General features: G+C 47.7%; 5 protein-coding genes across 5 annotated transcripts; all 5 read left to right on the forward strand.

The window, feature by feature from the left end:
• Positions 1-577: 577 nt before the first annotated feature.
• On the forward strand, positions 578-1,870 carry KY384_008619 (uncharacterized protein; the record flags this gene model as incomplete). Its single annotated transcript, XM_044817107.1, has 1 exon — positions 578-1,870. The coding sequence occupies one exon, from the start codon at positions 578-580 to the stop codon at positions 1,868-1,870; it is 1,293 nt and encodes a 430-aa protein (XP_044666472.1).
• A 1,222-nt stretch (positions 1,871-3,092) lies between these two features.
• Positions 3,093-5,334, forward strand: KY384_008620 (uncharacterized protein; the record flags this gene model as incomplete). The annotated part of the gene is made up of 3 exons (XM_044817108.1): positions 3,093-3,367; positions 3,421-4,508; positions 4,559-5,334. The coding sequence occupies 3 exons, from the start codon at positions 3,093-3,095 to the stop codon at positions 5,332-5,334; spliced, it is 2,139 nt and encodes a 712-aa protein (XP_044666473.1).
• A 591-nt stretch (positions 5,335-5,925) lies between these two features.
• Positions 5,926-6,638, forward strand: KY384_008621 (uncharacterized protein; the record flags this gene model as incomplete). Its single annotated transcript, XM_044817109.1, is given in 2 exon segments — positions 5,926-6,604; positions 6,622-6,638. The coding sequence occupies 2 exon segments, from the start codon at positions 5,926-5,928 to the stop codon at positions 6,636-6,638; spliced, it is 696 nt and encodes a 231-aa protein (XP_044666474.1).
• Positions 6,639-17,912: 11,274 nt separating this feature from the next.
• KY384_008622 (uncharacterized protein) lies at positions 17,913-18,663 on the forward strand (the record flags this gene model as incomplete). Its single annotated transcript, XM_044817110.1, has 2 exons — positions 17,913-18,086; positions 18,400-18,663. 2 exons carry the CDS (start codon positions 17,913-17,915, stop codon positions 18,661-18,663), a joined length of 438 nt encoding a protein of 145 aa, XP_044666475.1.
• A 3,706-nt stretch (positions 18,664-22,369) lies between these two features.
• Positions 22,370-22,929, forward strand: KY384_008623 (uncharacterized protein; the record flags this gene model as incomplete). The annotated part of the gene is made up of 2 exons (XM_044817111.1): positions 22,370-22,386; positions 22,716-22,929. 2 exons carry the CDS (start codon positions 22,370-22,372, stop codon positions 22,927-22,929), a joined length of 231 nt encoding a protein of 76 aa, XP_044666476.1.
• Between the last annotated feature and the right edge of the window lie 619 nt (positions 22,930-23,548).

Raw genomic sequence — 23,548 nt, forward strand, 5'->3', positions numbered from 1 at the left:
CTCAGCTGAAATCGACCACCCGTGGCTGATTTCCTAGGCCAATCATTTGCTGATTGTTCAGAATCCTCATCGAGCCTCATCCTCGCTTTCAGCCACCCGCCGCTGGTGCCGCTCACAAGGAGTTCTGGACCTCGCCGATGCCAGACCCTGTTCGTCTAGGCTTGCTGTTCGCTTACTGGAGCCGGAAGATTTGCCGTCAGGAGCTTAGACCATGGCCAGATATAGCATGTCAATTACACTATAGCGGCTTCGTGGCGTCAGAGACATCTCAAAAAGACGTGCCTTTTCTGAGGAGTTCTTTGGTGGCCGGCTGAGCACCCCAATCGAGGATCCTCCGCAGGCCTGGCCCCCCAAACGCTGGAAAGAGAAGGATCTGGCCAGACAGAGGGAGTCCTCTGCTTGCACTCTGCTTATGTCTGGTGAAGATAAAAGGGTTGCCATTCTCCAGCCTCTTCTCAAACCATTCGCCCTGGATTCAATACTCGAACATTATCAAAGTCAAGTCCTTGTCCTTCATTCGACTTACAGTTACACAACATAACACTTAAGACACCAACATTCCGCTTCCTCAGCAGCAATGGTTGAAGTTTTCGGTTGCTTCAAAGGTACAGAGGTCCCATTTCCCAAGAATGACACCATCACAACGAAGAACGAACCCGTCGTGAAAGAGACTCCTATCGAGCCAGACTGCGGCGCGTGCGACAGCGAGCACATCTCCCACAGTCGTGATCTCCTATCTTATTACAAGTTCCATGTCAACAGCATCGAGAACCTCATCAACCACCACGAAGAGATCGAACGCAAGCTCAAAGAGTCAGACCGCAAACTTAAGGAGTCCGAAACCTCCCGCAAAGCCCTTGCAGATAGACTTGCAAACACAGAGAATGATCTAAGTCAGACCAAGAAGAAGCTGGCAGAGTCCGACAGCAACTTGGCCAAAGAGAGCAAGAAACTCAAAGAGACTGAAGACCGATTGAAGGCACACCAAGACGAGCTCAAGAAGACGACAAAGGAACTCGTCAGTACGAAAAACGAGCTTGCAAAGGCCAACGAGAAATACCAGAAGCTCGAAGTCGAGGCCAAGGCGAAGGATGAGAAGTTGAAGACCCTTGAAGCTGAATTGCGTTCAAAGAAGACAGAGCTTGCGGACACTAAGAACCGACTCGAGGCATACAAGAAAGATCTTGAGAAGACTACTCGCGAGCTCGTCAGCTCGAAGAATGCGCTTGAGAAGGCCAATGCGAAATGCACTGAGCTTGACGGCAAGCTCAAGACAAAGGAGGACGAATTGAAGAAGAAACAAATCCAGCTTGAGAAGACAGGAAAGGACCTGTGCGAACTCCAGAAGGACTACGAGAACCTCAAAACGTCGAGCGCAAACGACTACGAGAACATCAATAAACAACTTGAGGAGGCCATCGCAGCAAAACACAAGCGGGACACGGAAGCTGATCAGGCTCGGAAGACTTCCACCAAGGAGATGAAGGATATGAAGGAGAAATATGACGCCGAGAAGGAGCTTCTCGATGAGAAAGTGGGACAGTTTGAACGCCAGAGAGACGAATACAAAGCACAACTAAATGCAAAGGGCACCGCCTTCATCTGCGACGACAAATCACGTAAGCGAGGAGACTTTTACCTCGACACCGTAGTCTATGGCGGCAAGGTCATCACGGACGTGAAAATCCTTGCGAAGATCCTCGAACATGCGCAGGGCGGAAAGGAATTCACGATCACGAACGACTTTATGGGCGGAGATCCATGGAGGCATGAGACCAAGAGCTTCACTGCCGTCTATGCTGTGGGTGGAAAGGGACCGTTCAAGTATATCAATGTGAGGGAGCATGAGAAGGCCAAGTTCGTGAAGTGAGTGGGTCTGAATGAGAGATGTGAGGAGGAAATGGAAACCCGAAGATAGTATGAGGCTGATCGGAAGTCGGCGGGATGCGGATAGAGAAGGGAGGAGTTTGATACCTGTATGCATAGCTTGGACTGATATGATGTATGGGGTAATGCTATTATCTATTATTGATTTCAGCATCAAACACATTTGATAAATCACTCATCCTTTCGGCGTTCAGATTCGTCCACGTCGGTTGCCACTAATCTGTCAACTGCATGAGTATTGTGCTCATTGTTTGTCAGTGACTTGGTTCAACGCCATACCGAACACGTCTGCGAATTCAATCCAAGAGCAGTGGGCTTCAGCAATGCCTTCGGCCCACAGTTCACGATCATCGAATGCCAAGACATTCACTCTACGGCAAGCTGTTTGTTGCCATCTGCATATATCTTCATCGCAAAGACCGACGCCTTTTACTTGCATCAAATCGGCAGCTTTCCATTATGTTGGAACAATAAGCAAGTGATCAGAGGCTGAAAAGACCGAGGGCTAATTCGATGCAAGAGCGGACGATGTAGCCTAGTGCAGCTGCAGGTCCAGACGGACGTTACGTGATGTTTAGGTAAGTCGAACAGCAGCGGTCCAAACAGATCCATCAACCTTATCATTACCTGCCAGCTACATGCACCTAGTCCCTCACTAACGCCCTTCTTAGGCATCTGAATGGAGCAGAGCCAAAGATAAGGAATAAGCACTCCACCAGGCCAATCACATCCAGATTGAAGATTTTGCTTTGAATATACATCGAGAAAGCGTCAGGAAAAGACTGGCCTGACACGCGACCAACATCCTAAGCTTGGACTGAAGAGCACCCCCAGTCTCACCCCCACGCCCTCTTGGCCTTCTAACGAACCCAATGGTGAGAGCTTCCGACTCTCCCCCAGGTTTTGCCATCAAGACACCGCATGCTTGCGACGGCTACATCCGCTGTTGCTGAGAGTCTGTGCACATCGAATCAAGGCATCATCAAAGCATACAGGTGAACGCGACCCTGGACTGCAACCCACACCACCGTAAAACCCTCATAGTCTTTGGCTGTCCAAGAATCCGCTGTGTCAACTACAAAACCCTCGTCCACCTCTACGACCCATGATTCCCGAAAGGAACACCACTTTCTGTTTATTGCAGTCTCCACTTCCACAGCTGGGCCACGAACCAAATTAAAAAGCCCGGAAAGATGTCAGCCCCCATGGCCCAGCCTCAGCCTCACGTTCCTCATCCTAAACCTTCCATGGAAAGCTTGACCTCGCAACCACCTGCACAGAAAGAGAAGAGAAGACGGGACCGCAAAGATAGGCCTTGCGATGCCTGTCGAAGGCGAAAGAGCAAATGCGTAATCAATGAGGGTCAGACCGTGTGCGCGGCTTGCGCCATGCACGGGCAGAAATGCACCTACGTCGAGGATCCTAGGCCGCGAAAGAGACGGGTAGATACTGAAGGTCAGCCAGAGGGTGCGAAGAGAAGGTAGATAATGATAAAGAGCTGTGGGACGGAAAAGATCGCTGATGACAAAATAGAGCTCCGACAAGTAACGATTCAAAAGGCGCGACGGCTACGGTCAAAATCAAGCGTGAGGGTTCTGACGGGTCTTCCTCCTCGACTGCGTCACCGGGCAATTGGCACTATCATGGTTCGCACGTCGGATACACTACAGAGCTCGAGCCGATGTTGTTTGACCTCTCACGAGGTGCTGGATCTGCACCCTGGAGTGCGAACTACCAGAAATCGGACGACCGCAATGCGTTCCTCACTTTCGGTGACGAAGATCAAATAAGTCCGCAGCTTACAGCAACTCAAACTGTCGAGAAGCTCGTCGGATCCAACGGACCATTGTTGCTGCAGCATTTCCAAAACAATATCAGCCGAAGCTTTCCAATTGTGGAAGCAGCATCACTATCATCCGGACAAAGAAAGAGTATCGACCCTGCCTTGCTTTGCGCTATCTACACAGTCTCCGCTTCTTCGCCTGGCTTCACTCCGGATAGGAAACGACCGCTGGATGTGTATCAGCTCGAGGACCTTTCCCTGAATCTCATCAACGACTCGTTGAACAAGGCGACATTGTCTACCATCCAAGCTGGGTTACTACTCATGCAACGATCTGACTTCGAATCCAAAACCCTCAACACTCAGCTCGTCAGCGCCACATTCGAGCTCGGACTACATCTCGATTGCTCATCCTGGACATTATCAGAGGAAGAGATTGGACTGAGGAAACGCCTGGCATGGGCGATGTATATGCAGGATGTGTGGTGTTCTCTCGTGCATGGGCGACCAGCCCTAATCTCGAAGGCGCATTGGGCTGTGAAAGATCTATACGATGAGGATTTTGGGTCTCAAGACGACTCAAGGGATGCGATAATCGAAGAACGCAAGCGCGGGCTAGAGTGCTTCTGTCAAATGGTCACTTTGACTCAGATCCTGTCCAACATCCTCGATACGTTTTATACGCAGAGAGCAATCCAAGACTACGACGATGCTGGGGAGAATGGAACAAGACTCATACTCGAGCGAGCGAAGCCTATTCAGATGAAGTTGAAGGACTGGTTTACACAGCTGCCAAAGACCCTGAAGTTGGACAACGGAGAGGCCACGTCGATGATAGGTATTGCCAATATTGTCTTTTCTAAAGAGACGTCAGACTGATTGTGATAGGTCATCTCCACCTTGCATATTTTGCAACGGAGATTACCCTCCATCGCTGCATCATCCGCTCACTCGCCAACTGTGGTGGAGACAATTATCTCACTTTTATCTGTCGAGGCGCTGCAAAATCTCGACTTATCTCGGCCATGGACTTTGTCAACCGCCTTCGCTCCGATCACCTGACATCATTCTGGTACTTTCCCAGCAAAGTCAACTTCGCCCTCGTAGCTACGTTCGGCAGTCTCCTCCTTGCAACAGCCCCGTGTCAAGAGGAGGCAGAATTCTACCGGGCTCGTTTGAGCGAATATCGTTGGACACTCACGGTCAGCGCGAAGAATGCAGGCTTCCTCAACTTCGCGATCGAATCCCTCGAATCCTCAACCGACCTTCTGAAAGCGCTACCCTTGAAACCAAAGATCGAGGAACTAGACCTTCGTCAAATCCCAACTCCGCAATTACCTATACCCTTCCTCATCCCACCTCAAGAAGCAGACGAAGATGGCAGCGACGTTGATGACATAATGACCGACGTCGTTGGAGTGGAACCAATCCACAGCAGCAATTTCCAAAATCACGACGATTTCGGGGCATCATACTCGGGCTGGGGTGGGCAACCTATGAGTCCAGTCACGGAGGATACGGAAGCTCCGTTCTTCCTGCAGACGAATAATCCGAATGCGAGTGGGCCGTTTGCGGGGACGGCGTTTGAGGACTTGACGGCGAGGAATTGGTTTGATATTAGTCATCATGGGAGTCCGGAGATGGACGAGGGGTTTTATACGTGAATATTTGTACATTGTTGGTCATGGCGTTGGATATCTGTGGGGGATGGTATGGAGGGATGGATATTGGACTGTTCTGCTGAGCCAGGGGCGGAAAAGCGAGATACCATGTATTATACTATGAGATATGAGAATGGTCTGGGTTACTGAGCGAGTACTGTATCATATGATAGACAATCTGATGGTTTCATGACTTCAATTGACTTCCCCCTATTTCAATACTATTTATTGTACGCGTGGACTTCATGCACCTCTGACGTCACGCTGCTATTGACTTCTTTACCAACCATCCCCCTTCGTCTGCCCATCTACATCCTCTAAGTCAATACTCTAGAGATCTCCCATATTCTCTGTACCGCCTACACAGCCAGTGATCCTCATCACACCCATCATCTGCCCCGCAAAGCCTTCCCCTCCAAGGCACCCTCTCTCGTCCCTTCCTCTGTACCAATCCTCCTCATACCTCACGTCTCTTCGACCTTTGAAGCCACCTCATCCTCACCTCTCCTCGGACCCTCACCCTCTTCACCCTCTCCAATCCCACCCTTTCAACCCCTCCATCCGTCCATCCGTCCATCCAACAAAATACAACAAATGTCCTACGACCGCCCCTCCGACCCCTCCGAATACGGCGGTGGTGGTAGTGCTGGTAACAATTACTACGACCAATCTAACGATTTCTCGCAATCCTCTAATCGGCCCCAGCAGGGCGGGCAAGGCTACGGAAGTGGGCAAGGAGGAGGCGGAGGAGGAGGAGGAGGAGGAGGCGAATACAACCGGCCCAGCGACGGCGGAGGCGGCTACGGCCAGCAGCAAGGCGGTGGGTACGGGCAAGAATCCTACGGCGGTGGCCATCACGGCGGCGGTAACAGCGGAGAGGACGATGGGCTGAATAGCGCTGCGCATCATGCGCAACAATCCTACAGCGGGGGCGGGGGTGGGGGCGGGGGAGGGGACGAAGGCGGCTTCTTCGGCAACGCACTAGGTTTCCTCCAGGGCAATAAACATGAGATTGCGAATGAGGATCTTGATGAGCAAGGGGCTGTGGGCGCTCATCAACGGATTTATGGCGCCGTTGGTGATGGGGGCCAGGTTAATGCCGGGGGTGGAAGGCATAGTAGTGAGACTATTGGCGTGGGGGCGGCGATGCAGGCGCTTAAGATGTTTACGGGTGGGAGTAGTGGAGGTGGTGGTGGTGGGGGTATGGGTGGTGGAGGAGGGGGAATGGGCGTGGGGAGTATGGGGGGAGGAGCGAGTCAGGGAAAGTTTGTCGGTATGGCTATGGCGGAGGCGGGGAGGTTGTTTGATAGCCAGGGAGGAGGTGGGAGTGGTGGGGGAGGAGGAGGTGGTGGGGGGTTTGGAGGGTTTGGTGGAGGAGGGGGAGGAGGGGGGGAGGAAAAGCAAAATGCGATTAATGCCGCGGGGAAGATGGCGCTGAAGATGTATCTGAAGAGTCAAGGTGGTGGAGGGGGGTTGATGGGCATGGCGGGGAAGTTCATGTGAGGTGTGAATAGGAGATAGGGAGTGGTGGATGGTGGGTGGTATATGGATGATGGTATGATAAAAGCAATGGGATATGAAACAAAAGTAGGGCCTGCCTGCCACACCATGATATGGAAGATTTATGATCTATTCTACGAATTTACATCCTCAAACTCGCGCACCCTTCACCCTCCCCCTCGTCCCTTCCACCTTTCCCCTTCCGCTTCTCATTCCGATTCTGGTTTCTCACAACGTCGACGCATCATCTGTTACACTCACTTTACTCAGGGTATCTACGACGATGACGCTGGAGGCTGGAGGCTGGATAGCACACCTCCGCGAGAGATGGTGAAATGAAATTTGCAGTGAAGGGGCAGGGCTGGGGGGAGATGAAGGCTAAGTGGGTGAAGATAGGAGGGAAGTGGAGGCAAGGAGAGAGTATGTGAATAGAGGGGGCTGGGAGAAGGGGGCTGGGTGAGTGGGTATAAATGGCCTTTCCCCCCTCCCTCGCTCCCTTTCGTCTTCTTCTCCTTATACATCATACCCTCTCTACCGAGTCTTGTGGTCTAAGTCTGGTGCGAGTTGATTAGGGGGCTTTTCTCTTCTGAGTGGAGTGGAGTGGAGTGGCTTGCTCTTCTGCTCTTCGAATGCCATCGTAGATTTTCTGTCTTGGTACCGCACTCATCTTTCATCCTGGATGTCGGGTGTGACAAGCCAGATCTCGCAACGCCTTCCTCGGTGTTGGGCTCGATCTGAGATTCTCAAGATCATGCCTGCCAGAGTACATGGTGTCTTGCTCTTCTTCTCTTCTGCTCCTGCTCCTCATTTCCAAGTGCCAGGCCTGAAGTCCGAGGTATGTAAGGCTTGTGAGCTTCCACCAGGATCATAAGGTCAACAGTGCTGCAAGCTCAGCAAGTATGTACGCTCCTTTTCTGGGTGTCATGCGAATCTACTCTTTTTAAAACTATAATGATCTTCCTTTCTGGCCTACAATGGGCCGCTTCTGGCCTGGGCGCAAGACGAGGGCGAACAGATCCTACGCTGCCTCTAGGCTGGGCTTGTGAGACTCTGCGCAATTGTCAGAGGAAGGAGAAGCTGACTGGCGACCCAGCCGGGCTTGTGTTCGTGGAGATTACAAATCGTTATTGCTATGCTCTTCTGCTCTTCGATATCTTGCGATGATCTTCGATGCTGGGTGTCGGATGAGGATTCGGTGGAATGCATCTGCGCTTTTCTGCCTTTTATGTGTCGAGGAATGGTGTTAGAAGAGGACGACGCTTTCATCTTTGTTACACTTATTTTGCGAACTAAATCGCCCTCTTCTTTTCTACTTCGTGGAGCGAATGGGTCTAGAAGGCTTCTAGTGCCAGACCGATCAATTTGCGTGAAGGAGAGTGAATGGAAGAAATAAGGCCCACTGGAAATTCTTACATCTCCTCTACATGTTCTATCACTGCATTCCTTTCGAATACATCGTGATGCATCTCGACAACTCACTTGCCTACCATTCCTCAGAACCCACAATTTGAACAATAATGTTCTGAAAGCCTTAGTACTCTTTTCCGTTGAATCTATGTCTGCAAGAACATGTGTCGCTCTCTTCGTCTTTGGGTTTCATGAGCTAGGATTCGGCATGAAAGACTGCTTCTTCCTTCACCACTGCCCTACGAAAGACATAATTCTGGAAACAAAATTGACTGACCTTACACACTCCGCTCATTATTGTCGTTCGTCTCCTCTTTGTCTCTTGTTGTGTCAACTTGCTGGGGCTCTTTCGAGCCCTTCGTTTGGACCAACGTGAAAGCAGACAAATTTGTGGAATGTGAACTTTCATATCTCTGGTCTGCTCACACGCTTTGACAGACCCGCCACCTCAAGAAATTGAAAATATTTTCGCGTTTTAATTTTTCAAACTTCAAGATGCCGAAACCAATTACGTCGATTCAGGGCGAGAGTGTTTAACGATTAAGAAATACTTCGCTGAATTGGGATGGCTTGTGTTATGAAAGCATGCAGATGCAAATCATTTCACCGATCAGGTCTCGGGTCTTTTGCATATGACGCTCAATTACTTATCTATGTTTCATTGCATTTGTTTTCGAAGTTCAAGACTTGTAAGAGCACAAAAGGTTGAAGGAGTGGCTTTTTGCAGGCTCGCCGTATATCAGATTTGTTACCTGAAGCCTCAATCATTCATGAGACCATAGGTCTCGCTGGGAGTGAATATCCGAAGCTTTGGACATGATGGCTACGCTTTTAAACATCCTGGTGCTTGAATTACTTGTACTTCCCAGGCTGTCGTTCCTTTGTCCGCACTTTGAACTCGGTGCTCCTTCTTTGACGTGATATCGAGTCAATTCAATCTGCTTGGGAAAGCTATCTGGCCTAGTGCCCAGAAGTGACCTAATTCCGTTTGATGAATGAGTCGACGCGATGGAAAGAATTCATTCCTCTAAGCCAAATTCCCCGATTGTGTTGTTCATTCATTTTCCGTCATTCACCATAGATCTAGGAGTTCTGATCCGATGGGCGTACAGCCTTCTCGTGCTGCTTGAGGAACATCATCTGAAAGTCAGACTTCCCAAGAACTTTACTGGGGGTTCTCTCATTCTTGGCTGAGCGTATGCTGAAGCTTTCGCGTTTTGCTGCAGAGTGAGGCCGCCTTCGTGCCCGAGGACTTGTATTTTCATCTTTTGATCTATTGAAGACTCATGCTCAATGGGTGGTTGATAGCGTCCAGTGTGATTTGAACTTTCATCTTCAAAATGCGCACTCAGCTCGAATGTCTTGGGCGACAAGTAAGTGTTCAGCACTACATCAAAAGATTTCAAAAACGGAATCGGCTCTCTTACAGACACTCAGGCCTAACGCTCGCTATACAAAGCTTTTTCTCACGTTTCCCTTGCTCTCTCTGAATACTATGGATTAAGTATAAGTGTCTTCTCCACGCCACTAAGAATCTTCTCCCCATCCACAATCTACTACTAGCCGTTCCCCTGTCAGCAATGATAGACGCGAAGAGCTGGGGCAATGATGGAGGAGTGTGCGAGAGATATGATGGAATGATTCGGGAGCAATAAAAAGCTGGTGGATGGTATACATGAAGAGGGGGAGGGGGTGTCGGCTCCAAGACGACTTCCAGCACTCCGATCAACACTGGCAAAAACTGAGATAAGGTGAGAGGGATTTCAGTGGTCTTCAGAAAGGGAAGAACATGCGACCATTCTTCCCGGTAGCATTTATGAGGACTTCTGCTTTCTTTATACTATCTACTTCGAATCATCTTCTAATGCTACCAGCAAGACGCTCGTAAGTTTATTGGTGTCCACCAAGCACTACCATTTTCCTGATTTTGCAGAGCCGCATAAACGCCTAGCAGAACTGTTGCGTCCGAAGCTCTAGTCTATACAAGGAGAAGTCGATCAATTTATATATTGCAAAGCCCGAAACTTCTGTTCCTCTTTGACAGCACAAGGACGCTATCCACACATTGGAATAAAGACTTCACAATCATCCGCACTTAATTTCTATCTTCAGTTTTGAGAATGATTGACGTCCACCCCGACGACAGGAGCATAGCTCATGTGAGATTGGGAAGACTTCTTATCTCCTGATCAATGCTCCACAGACACGCTGTCTTTGTAGCAAATTGAGTAAACGCTGCTCTGTCTCCATATTCATCTTCACGTCCTTTCATAGTCCTTACTTCAATAAGAGAAAATGGAGCGAGCTTTTGACTAAGCTACTATAATGTTACAGTTGCAACAAAAAGGATTTGAGAGCATACAAGCCTCCTTCAAATGTGGACCACAATTTGATAAAGCAGCCATAACAGGACTACCAGGAGGACAAGAGCTCCGTCTATTTGGGTTTGGAGTCCTGAGGTTTGCTAAATCCCAAACCTCAAATGTCTGCAATCCCAAATCTCTTGTTGGCATCGGCCTGGAAGAAGAGACTCATTGTGTCCGAGGAGTATAATTGATGGTAAAGAAGAGAAGCATTCTTTGACGATCGAAAGATCAAATAATGTTCTGGTGTGGCTCAATGCACAGCGACACGACATGATGAAGTCTTTTGCCGTTGTGTACGATTTAAGCTCGCTGCTCTGATTCTCCTCCTGCAAGACATCTTTCGTCTCCCGTATTTCTTGTTAGTAACAGGCGAGGTGAAGAATGCGTTCTTGAGGAATGAACTGGACTACTGATTCACTGACTTCAAGACTCAGCAGAACTCCGTATGATTTAAAGAAATGTTCGACTTTTGGCGGTACTCTTGAATGTACTCTCCGTCTCTCAAATTTGCGCCTACTACTTTGCATCAGGGATGTATTCAAACTACTCGCATTAGGGGTCCTCGATCGTGCTTCGAGAGCTAGGTTTTTGAAAATGACCTAATAATCGATCGACTAGACCGAGCAACAAAGATAAAGACATCGTGTCGCAAGAGCTTTTGTCGTGAAGAACATCCGATCTGCAGATTTGGCGAGATATCATGGTCCATGGGCTATTTTAATTTTATGGACTGTGTTTCTGACTGCGAGGCCTTCAGAGTCCGAATTGAACCAGCTCCCAAACATCTTTCAATTTACTTTATACGTGCAATCTACTTCGGGTATCAAATTAGCCCATTCTCATTAATCGAGTGTCTTCAATCTCTTCAATTCATGAACATCGAGCTTGTCTTTCGCAAATCTCGTGCGAACACCCGTGCCGACACCGAGACCTCTTTAACAACACAGAAGTGAAATATTCATTCGCAAGGGGAACAAGCTACTGTATTGACTTTGAGACACTGTTCTGCAGAATAGTCGTGACACTCCTCTTTGTTGAAACGCAATCGATGCTTGTTGGTGCGATGGAAGTCGCGGGCTCCGGCGAATCTGTTAGCACCTTCGCATCTACTCGTCGGCTTCAATTGGGATGGGAAGTACATGGTCCTGCAGTCCTACGAGGACGACTACTGAGGCCAGCAGTCATTTTCATAAGGGGGAGATCTGAAGGAATGAGCTCCTGCCCAAGATTCGGATTTTTCCTGAGTCATGAAAAGAACATGATGGAAGTTGTATCTGCCTCGTCAACGACCACAATTAGGTCAGGCAAATTCTGGAAGGAAGGTCCCAAGGAAGCCTTTGACTCACGGCTGAAATCCCGAGAACATCAGACACCAATCACGACTGACGGATCTGGGACGCCGTAAAGAGAAAGTCACCAGGATTCGCTCCACCAAGCACTCGATGTTCGTTCATTCAGGACTCAATTCGTGGGACTGGGAAAGGAGCTCCTTGACGTATTGGTCTTGCTGTTCGTGGGAACACTTGTCCAGTATGCTGCTGCTGATACTTCAGGCTCTTGCTAATAGAGTTCGGCTTTGCATGCAGGTCAAGTCTTAGATACTCGCAAGAACGCTCGTGTACGATGCTCTATCACCATCTATGCTTTGTCCCAAGGGAGAGGCTGAAAGTCGTCATACGATTTATGTAGGAGGTGGATACATTTGAACCTTTCACTCAAAGCAATGACCAGGGTCTCGTGGCTCAGGACCAGGGTGAGATATTTGCATCTCTAAATATATACATGCCTTTTACCTTATACCTTTGTCCTGGTCTCTCACTTCCTCAGTACACGTTACTATTTCCTGTCCCTCCATCATACAACATATCAATTCATCTGGATAGGATCCAGAATTGCTGCACAAGGCATCGGACACAGCGCGTGTACTAATTGTCTTGAGTCAGGAAGAGTAGATACAATCCCAATGCTACTTTCGCTCGTCACCTATACCGTTTAGTGTCTAGGGAGCTTTTGTCGGGTCATCCATTTAGCTACTTTAGGGCAAAAAACACTACTCTGTGTGACTTTGTTTGTTTTTCCAGAGCAATGAAAAGCAAACCCAGAAGATTTGACTTTGGGTTTTTGATGTCAAGTCACTACCCCACGAGATTGTTCTCTATCGACACGATGACAAAGAGCATTGATCCTCTCTCGCTAATGCCGCCTATTCGTAGGGAACTTGAACTTAACAAAGTCCACCGAGCACATCTACTGTCCTTTCCCCTCGCCCATTCTCGAAGACCCTCTATATCTCTCCCGCTCCTCGCTTTCATTGACGCACTTGGGCTATACCGAAATATGTACCGTGCGATTCTTGGGTTCTATGCAACTCTCGCGAATCTGTCGTGGTGAGAGAGGAAAAGACGAACTAATTTGTTTCCATTGGCTTAAAGATATGGGATTATGCCTTCTTGCAAGGACGAGTTGAGTATGACAAAATATCAAAATAAAAACAATGCCCAGCGATTTTGCACTTCAACAGGAGGACATACAACGAAGCTATGGCACAATTGTACAGAAATGCCCACTTTGCATTCGAAAATTCCAAGGACGTGGAGACCTTTGCCATAAACGTACGGGCCGCGTGCCTTGGTCACCTCAGTATCAATCAATCACCATCAACCCCCCGATTGGGCGGTCGAATGAAAGGCAACGATGACGAGGCTGGGCAGGGCGGCCAACGTGTCAAGAAAGGGCTGCCCGAAGTTGACCTTTGTGGCAATAAAAGTGGAGCGGCGTTCTCGCGGCCCTGAAAATTGTCGTGAGTCATCAAACGCCGCAAGTCTTCCTGAATTCAACTTTGTCCACAAGCAAAAATTTGTGGAAGAAGCGAAAAGGTCGGTGCTGATGTATAAAAATCGATGGGAAGGCATGAGAAAATTCCGACTTTCTTGCAGACGCCACTCAGCCTGGAGGCGCTGCCGTGTATGACGATATGCTACTAACTTTCGCCGTCCCAAGGTCCGTCTCAGCCGTGGGGCGTTTTTAGTGGATGGGCGCATGTGGGCGATATCACAGCTGGCAGTACACATTGCTCGACAAAATTGCCTGGTGGAACGCTCAAGTAACTCTTGAATTCGTCGGAGTGGGTTACAACCACCATTCTTGCCTCCATTGTCAAGGCTCCGGTTTTGTTTTTCTCGTAATCATGTTTATCATTGACATTGGGCGACTTCAAATACTTGTCTCTTCATTACCTGATTCATGGTCTCGTCAGGGTCTTGTTCTGTTCCAATAAAGTCAATGATCATTTTATCCCATCTTGAAATATGTCTTGCCATACCTTTTCGAGATGGCATTAAACCCAAGGCTTGTGCACCGGCTGAATATATCTATCTGTGGGAGTCCGCTCGCCCGCAACCCATTAGAAGACTTTACACATCCCAGATAAAGACCAAGGTGGCCTTCTTCTCTCTTCGCTATGCGACAATTGGGCCGACACTACAATGATGTCCAAGATGATTAAGAGATCGTTCTCGAACAAGACTGCCAAACACGACTACTTGGTCTATAACACATCATAGAGATACCGCTACGCACCCCCTGATACTATCTATATAGACAGCAGCTAAACTTAGAACACCTTTCGACTGACAAGTTGGCGAGAAACACTCGATCTCACTGTGTGCCCGGGTTATCTGCAAATAGAAAGCGACAGACAATCCTTGTTCATCCCCAAGCTCATCATTGGGAGTTAAGTATTGGATGCCGACGACTTAAACACAGAGGTTCTGACTATGACGAGCTGATTACATATCATGCTGAAGAATTCAAACCCATGCCAGACTTGAAAAAGAACAACAGCAGGCTCGTTTTCCTAGTAAAATCGACAAGGAGTGCAGAGAGCCTTGGAAAGATACAGAAGCAAACCTTAAAGCTCGCTCTCGTTTCCCTCTCAATCGCACGAATATTTGTGTCATACGTCATGCCAAAGGTCAAAACCTACTACAGCAGGCCCAGATCTACTTTGCAAAACAGGATGCATTTTACGACCCCTTATTCAATACAACAGCCGAAGCGGAGGAGAGAACGAGCAGCCTCCGTTTACGCCGCGAAAATAACTTCCTTCTGCTCGCAGCAGACAAGACACCTCATGCAGCACCAAGAGGAAAAACCAAGATTTTCTTCGAAAGCATAGATCGTGACTTGCTGACTTGGAGTCATCCCCTGTTTTGGTTGTCGAAAATCATCATTGAAAGCGTATACCCGAAGACGTTGAGTCTCTCGTGGCATTTGCGGTTGAGCGCATGTGGGACAAGACCAGGAAAGCGTAATGCTCCGAGCAGTAGTGTCCGACACAACAACGTTGATGCTGTGTGAGCACAGCTATTGATTGTCGACACATACTGCGTGAAAGATCAAATTGGTCGAGAGATGACAAGGCAGAAGACGGCTCTTCACAATCAACGGCCAAAACGCGTGGCCGCAAGCTCGGCAAGTTATGAAGTCGAAGATAGCCACAATAACACCAGCAGCAGCAACATATTGGGGTTTGCTGTTGTCGTTGCCTCAGCCGATGTTGTATATAGTCTAGCTTGAATTCCAACCCTTCGCACAAGCCACCGACTATCGAAGGATTCCGACGATTTTGCGATCTCAAAAACATTTCCGAAAACGCTCGTCTGTATCGCTCAATGAGACTTTTCATCACCATGGATCCAAGGAAGTCATGATTGACTGGATGCTTGGATGGTGCGAGATCTCAGAATCGGATAGCGAGGGAACCGCAACATGCACTTGCATCTTGTGCAGAATAGTCCAGGAAGTCATGTCTGAAGTCAAAAGACGGACGATGTTCAACGAGAATGGTACCTACGAGATCAAATATTGATTTGCTGATCCCAAAAGCAAGGACTTACCTAATGGGGCAGCCTCATCGACTCGTTTGGTCAGTCTCTGACTTTTATATCTCTTGGCCAAATTATGGGACTCACAAGAAAATTTGATACAGTCAATCTGACTTTTTGGTGGTTTGTGCAAGCCTCACATTAGCGACTCTCCCAAGTCTTGTACCAACACAATTATCCGGATCGATCGTGTTCCACCTCGAAGGTGTGTATCATTAATCTGGATCTCGTCTCTAGCTTGAAACGTGAGAAGGACGAGACCTAGTGTAATTTCCTGCCAGGGTTCGATTTCCCTGGGCCTTCTCTCTACAATGAGAAAACAGAAACGTGTGATATTTGACAGCGGACCTGCGAGCACAGAAACCGAAGAGCTGAGAGAATTGGGTCCGCCACAGGATACATGACAACGGCATATCACCTGCCATGTGTGCTCTGGCAGCCTGCTAAGACCTTGCGCTTTCGTTTCAGTGTCTTTGGGCTTCAATAATCTTCACGATGTGGGTAGGTTGATGAAGCCTATTCTGTTTTGACTCTTGAATTTTCCCCTCTACATCGATTTGCAATTTACATTTTGAATGCCCGCTGGAAATTCTCCCAGGACAATGTCGGCCCCAGTGGCTGTATGAAGAATTGGAACAACGTCCCTGTAGCGACGAGCTCTTCATGTAACCCCATCATATCCTCTCGAAAGCCAAGACGAAGCAACTAGAGCCTGTAACAGCTTTCTAAGTAGACACTTACTGAGGTCATTGTCAATCAAGCTATTGAGCTGGCGCCCATTCGTTTGGGAGATACTAAAGAGGATTATCAAGTGCGCTCACGACGTTACTCTTGTGGAAGACAAGGGAAAAGACGAAAAATCCAGACTTGCAAATGTCCAGGCCAAATATGTCCATGGCCTTCGTTTATTACAGTAGATATTGGTACAACATCAAGTTCAAGAGACTTGGGAAGGAGGAGCCTCTAAACGAAACAGAATTTAACAGAAACTCGTCAAGAGCAACGAGTTCTTGTCTTGGGATAACAACGATAACATGTGGTATCCAAGATTTCGAATTGAGAACGAGGCCAGGCTTAAGTGGGCCTTAAGTTGCCTCTACGATTCGAAGCTTGGATATGCTTTGCTCAGAAAAGATCTTAGCGATTCCAACTATTCACTGTCCTTGCCGCGGTCCTCAAAAGTTTTGTCCTACACGAGGCGAGATTGTAAAGCCTTCAGAGATGCTTCGAGTTAGAAGCTGCAACGGAGGCCGCAAAACTAGGTCATTCACTTAGAGCACCAGATCTGCGCAAAGATGTGTGGTCGCTGAGCGAGCAGGCCAGCACTATCAAACCTTGACCCTAGCTTACTTTCGTTTTATCTATGCCTGGCTTTGACTGTCTGGAATTTTATATCTTTTCACATCGAGAAAGAGACCAGGGACAAAATACTACGATCCGGCGAAGGCCTACTCAAACATGGCGGATCGAGTAGTGAGCTTGAACGCTGAGCTATTTTCCGACAGACATGAACGAGGCACAAGGAATAGTGATCTACGAGGAGGTGCTCGATGGAAAGAAGCAAAAAATTCTCTCTGCAGCTTTTTCAATGATCAATTTCTCGCTTCCCTCCGCCCTCATCATCTGTGGCCAGCTTTACAGAATTCAGCAGCTCCAACACCCTCGTCGAAAGCAAATTTCGTCATTCTTACGGTCTGACTTTGGTTCCTGCAGTGGCCCTGTATAAAGCTACAGACATTCATCATCATACTACCTGTTTGTCAATGTGTTGAACTCATTGACAATGGTTGGATAGGATCCCTACAATCGCACCAAAGATACGTCTTCTGAATGCCAGATCCCATATGCATCATCTCAAGACAAGTGGTAGAGTCTGAAGCACTAATCAATCAGTATTGTCTTTGAACATTGAAGTAACGTGATGTAATGCTTCTCTGGACGCCTAGGGGAATGGAGCCTAAAGAAAAGGGACTGGCTTTGGCCCAAAGATCCTCGTATCGCTGCGCATTTTTTGAACCTGATTCCAACGTACAACGGAGAGGAAAGGTGGTCATTGCTGTATGCGAAATGAGATTTGCAAAATTAAGTCATTCGAATAGAGATATATGTAATGACGCTTCTTTGGAATGGCTATTGATCTAGGCTGAATGCAGGAGGTACGAAAATTGATGTTTGGTCGTTCCAAAGGTGTCGATTCGTGAGAAATCACACCCGGCGAAGGGAATGGGAAATTTTGAAAGCTATCTGCACCCGAGGACTCGACGATTCACCTTGTGACCTCAACGTATTCGGCACCACGATCAAACATGCGTTCGGCGATATTCTGGCGCTAAAGATACATGGAAGCCAAAACGCGGTTGCCCTCGCCACAGGAAGATCGATGCCAACCACAGTCAGAGACTTCCGCTGAGTCGTCGCGAAGATGCTACTGGAGAGAGCCCGTGGACAAGCAGTGGACATGCTTTCAGTCCTGTCGGAATTCCTCGACTCTGGATTAGGCGAACCTATAGTGGAAAACACTGCTCCAGCAGTAGATGAGGACGATAATGTAAGCGAAGTTTCTTTCGAGCCTACGGCGGAAGACGATTTCCGAATGGTTTTTGTGCATTCGCAAAGAGGGAACCTGTAAAAGATGCAGGCAGCTCAAGGAGCTTCCATAACCAATGGATGGCGATGTCGCCACTCCTATCTGGCGAACTCATCTTTCTATCAATGGAAGGACTGAATGAACGAGACTTCTAGACTTCACTAGAAAATGCGCTTCAGCGACTCTCATACGTCATGTGACTTCATTGCTCTCACCAAAATATATCTCTTGGTCAATTCTTTTGTCAAAATTTTTACTGAAGAATTAATTTTCATTGAATAATTTGCATAATGCAACTCCATGCCTGGCTTCACGATTCCAGCCTAGGAGCCTGGGGCCTGGTCCTAGTGGAGCTCCTCGAGCTCCTCGAGCTCCTCTTGCACTCGCCGGTGAAGAGGAGTCTAGTGATCCCACGACGCTGGCGGCGTCACAGAAAAAGGTGTTGGAGAAAGCACAACTTGCTGGGCTTGTTAACAATCTTGGTAAAAATTCGCAACTCTCAGAGCTCTTGATCGCGAAGTATGCAGAGACACAACAATCTGTCATCATTGTGGTTTTGAAAGGCTGCGCGGCGGCACGCCAGTGATGTGATTGTTTGGGCTGGAAGGGAAATACTACGAGTTAGCTGCGAATGGCGACAATCAAGGCAGCACGCTTCAAGATTTCGCACGTGGCTTCACGACTCAAATACCGAGGACCGAATCAGCAAGTACGCTCAAGTGTACGGCATGACGGTCACAGCGATTGTGACATTTCCGCACTAAGCCAACCCACTTCTCCCCTTCAAAATATCTTCACTTAACAACAGGGTCTCATACTTTAAAATCGACCATAGTATTCATCTGTGGCCTAACATAACTCCAGCTCCACTGGTATTTATGAGTACTTCCCGAAGGTAAGTCCATATTCAAATTGCCTCCACAGTAGACATGGCTATATCCCCCCAGCCATGCCTTGTTTTTATATACTCTTTCAACCACATGAAGAGAGACTCAATTGGGGGAACTTCGCAGGGTTATCTTCAAGATCGTACTTCTCGCGACACGACATTGTGCACACGACTTGCAGTGCAGACAATTGGCACCATTCAGACAAGTATTGTCATTATTCATCTACCTCATACAATTAAACGAAAGCTCTGAGGATTCAGCGATGCATGGCATCGAAGAGACGAAGTCCTTTCTCGACGCAGCTGGTGCCGGACATTCAATTATTTCGTTGTCGAAAGGGACCTAATAATTCACCGACTATATATTCTGCTTTCGGCTTCTTCACCTTGGAGCGTCACTGTCCGAGTCTGGTACCTGAAATCCACTAGTCTTAATGTTGTGGCTCTTTCTTTATCTCAAATTCTCAAGTAATCTACCCATATAACAGTGCTATCTTGATATACATTTCATGGGCATTGAATTCTCCTCATTCTTCCAATAACGGAGCTGACTTATCAGATATATCTCACAGCTCAATTGGGCATCTGCAAACGTTACCGCGTAGCATTATGCTTTCCCTTTTTTTCTTTTTAAAAATTTTTGGTAGCTTCGCAGCACAGGTTATCTACGAATTCGAATTTCGTTACGAAAAGTATCTACCAGGAGTACTCCCCATAGCTTCTTGATAGCAGGACGAGAAAGTCAGTCACGTACACTGAACAACCCACACCTTGGGAATAATCCAGTGTTTATGAGTAATTACGCAATTTCCAACAACGCAATTTGGGACAGGATGATCATCTTGAACGAGCTCGTTCTCTTGTGGTAATGAGGTTTCCCTGAGTATAAAGTGAGCTTTAATCCGGAAGATACTTGGTGCCTTACTTGAAAGTCTAGAGATTTCTCGACTCTTGCACAACACGCCTACGGCGTCGTTGGAACTGTATAGGATGAAAGAAGGTTACAACTCAATCGCCAAGACCTCTAAGGTAGACTGGAGACCAATTATCACCTCCAAGGCGCCTACCAATGTTGTGATAACACAAGATCCTACATAAACGCGCGTTTTTGTGTTCTCGCCCGATTCGCCCCAGGGCAAAAATGAGAGTGAAAGGGAGATGGATTGGGAGTTTTACAAGGTACGAGCGGAGGAGCTGATCTGATCTTTTGAGTCCGCCGCTCGACAAGTACGAGATGGGCAAGTATCACGAGGAATGGCGCCGTATTATTCATTCACAGGAGAATTAGGAGCCGCGGATGGGCGGACAAGTGCATCAATATTGGGCAGGCCCAACATAAGTATCCAAAAGCTGAATGTCATGATGGAGGCTGTATCAGGTCAACTGCAGACACTCACCGAGGGTGTGAGCTATCCTCACGGCTATGGCCCAGAAGCAGATGATCCGCAGTCGCTGATTGTTAGGGAAATTGTTATGAGCATTTGCTCAACTTCGTAAGCGATTACAGTCTCAGATCCGCTATCGTGAAGTCTTTCGTTAATTGCAAGTTGAATGCATTGACATATGATGCGTAAACTGTCTTTTGACCCATCGCCGAGATTGTACGTCAAGATATCACTTTACTGAACAGGGTGGGTCTTAAAGAGCTATGGATGAAGCTTCCTGGGACAATAGATGGTCCGACGAATAAGCTCGTCTACGACAATTTCAGGCGACGACACGAAGCATTGTGTGCTGAAAAGAATTGTTTGCCATCGAAAAGAAACTCATGTTCCATTACGAACTTCACTTTGAGAGAACAGGAAACGTTGAGGTTGCGGTCTTACTGTGCGCTTTGTCCTATCACAGAGTTTCATCCGCAGAATCAGCGTCGTACAGGCTGCAGCGACTGTGCAAACCCCCTGAGAATACAGCAGTCCGTCTTTCCCGGGGTGTAAATCCAAGACAACTTCTCCCAGCATTTAGAAATGATAACGCAGCAAAAGATTGCGGCTTGTCGGCTGGCAATCTTTTTGTCAGACGACGGTTTAAGGGAGTATGAAGTCGAAATGGCGATGAAACTCTTTCAAGTGTTTCTTCTCACAGTCGGAAATAGCAACGAGGTAGCAAGAATTCCCAAGCTCCGGGAGTATCACGCACAAGGGTGATGGGACGGGCGAAGCGGCACTTTGGGTACTTGTTGAGGAAAACTTCGCTTTCACCCGCAGTCCGTGGTCTTTACTCGGTTCACAGTGACTATGAGCGGTAAAAATTCACATCGCATGTGCAGCAAACGTTCTTTCTTTGACAGTCTAAATTCTTAACTTCTGCAAAATCATTAAGTCCATTCTCTTACATGAACAGTCGAGCCCGCCTACTTTCTTCATCCGAAAACACTCTTGAGCTGATTTCATTTGCTTGGGCTTGATATAAAGTACGTGAGGGACGAATACAGTGTTCACAGTTTTAAGTCTACTTGAGGCGAGACTGTGTTCTGAACAATAATAAATGCTGGCAGTGTTGCGGCTGGAGCGATCGCTTCATTTTCGACCTCAATGAAAAGCGACCACCACCATCTAGCAGCAGATCGAGAGCCCAGTAAACCTACGACGCAAAACTTGGATCTGCTTAACTTTTTCTTTTTAGCTCATCAGTCACGTCGTGCTCTCTACTCATTCATATTACTTTCTCTCGTTATCTTCATTCTGAGTACCTCATATCACACGTAATTATGATGCCTTTCGAAATGTCGCTAATTCAGCAGGTGAAACCGTGCTCTAGAGTAGCGTTGATCGTTATTTATAAATTACGCTCAAATGGGAAATCTGGCGCTGACAGCTTGGCTGCAGCTACTTGAGGGGGAATTTCATAGATTACTTTGAAATTGAGTGCTCAAGAAACATTGTAAGCTCAACTTCCTATTACCCGAAACGTTTGTTGAAGAGGCCACAAAGAAGCCAAACCCATCACTGAGCCTTGGTGGCTCCATGGCATTACCCTTCGACTGCTGGTCAACAGTCTCGGTCATGAATTATTGCATCGATCTCATTCGTACTTGGCATTGTGGGAAAGGACGGGCAGAAGGAAAGAAGTCGGGATGGGACTGCGTTGTGGCGTCTACATGCTAGTCCTTAAGTCCACAACAGGCGAATCACCCTCACTGCATCAACATTATCCAGGAGAAGAGGGAGGCTGACTCCACAAATTCACTCCCGAGTCGTGACTACCGGGCACCACTTTTCGCGAGTTGATGGCATTATCTTGCTCTAATGTCCACATCTGAGAATTATGATGAAAAAAGCCACAATCAGGTCAAGATGCAGATGCCAAACAACTGCAGTTCAATAAGAAGCTTGTAGCTGAAGCGTGGATTATCCTACTCGCAAAGATTCCACGTGCGTAGTGAGACTCTGACACTCTCTTCATGGCCGTCGACATCGAGTAAGCTCACGAAACACGTTTCACCTGTCTTCTGCCTCGTCATCGGAGAATATATTCGCAGACCTGGATTGCCGGCATTGCAGCCTTCAGTGCTCTTTACGACTTCAACGCAGCTAAATTGGTCAGCAGTCTTGACCTCGTTCTTACAGCCGTTCTCATCGGCTTCCGATCAATCTCGTCCTTACAAGGTACAGAGATCATCCCAAGATCTCAATGAGACTTAAAACTCTTGAATATAAAAAGCTATTAAATTTGTTGCATGGCTTCTGGTTTGACGATCTGCATACTCCGCAGTCAGCATGATGATTAGTCTCACATCCTGCTCCCAGATTACGTGCCGAGTATGAATTAAGCATGTACAACCGCGACTACCCCCGATTGGACGGGGTTCGGGAGAAGAATTCTGCCCATGTCCATACCCTTGACAAGATGCGAATCCAGTTCGAGAGCTATCACGACATGGTCGAGGACCCAGTCGCCTATAAGCGATACAAGGATAGCATGTATTCCATCGATCGTGACAATTCTGCTAGGTATGCTTGAAAGGGAAAGGATGTACCGAATAGCCGGCATTGTTGACGCCTCTGGAAAATGGACCAGAAAGCAGGAGCCTCGATTGCAGCCCCATCAGTTCGAAGTCATCAAATTTTGTTTCGCGACGGCTAATCATCTATGTCTACCAAAACGACGTTTACTTGGAAGAGGTTTGTAGTCCGCTTTTGGGATGGAACCCTCAGCGGTGAAAAGCGCAAGACGCACGACTCGCGATTGCTGAACTGGTGCGACTGAGTTCAAACTTTTAACCCTGAATTCCACTCTTCAGGAGAAACGCTATGCTGAGCGCTCAAAGGAAGCCCCTTTCATCAACCTCTACAACTCAAATCTTGGTTTTTCCAGAGCACAATGGTGTGAAATGATCTGTGCCTTATTTGACATCGAAGAAGCACCTTTTGAGGTAGGCCCCGAGATGGTCCTGACACTGAGCTCTGATTACATGACAAGATCAACTAAATTACTGTGTGCCAGAATATCACCCTGAGGCTAGTCAATTTGTGGCAGATCTCTTCGTGAGGGCCGCAGTGCCAATCCCGTATCTCGTCGTGAGAGCCATGATTCTACTGTCGTTAGTCCTTGTTTGTGCAATTAGATCTAATTTGATGCA

The sequence above is a fragment of the Bacidia gigantensis genome, assembly GCF_019456465.1.
Source record: "Bacidia gigantensis strain McMullin 20006 chromosome Unknown contig_295, whole genome shotgun sequence".
NCBI classification, from domain to species: Eukaryota; Fungi; Ascomycota; class Lecanoromycetes; order Lecanorales; family Ramalinaceae; genus Bacidia; species Bacidia gigantensis.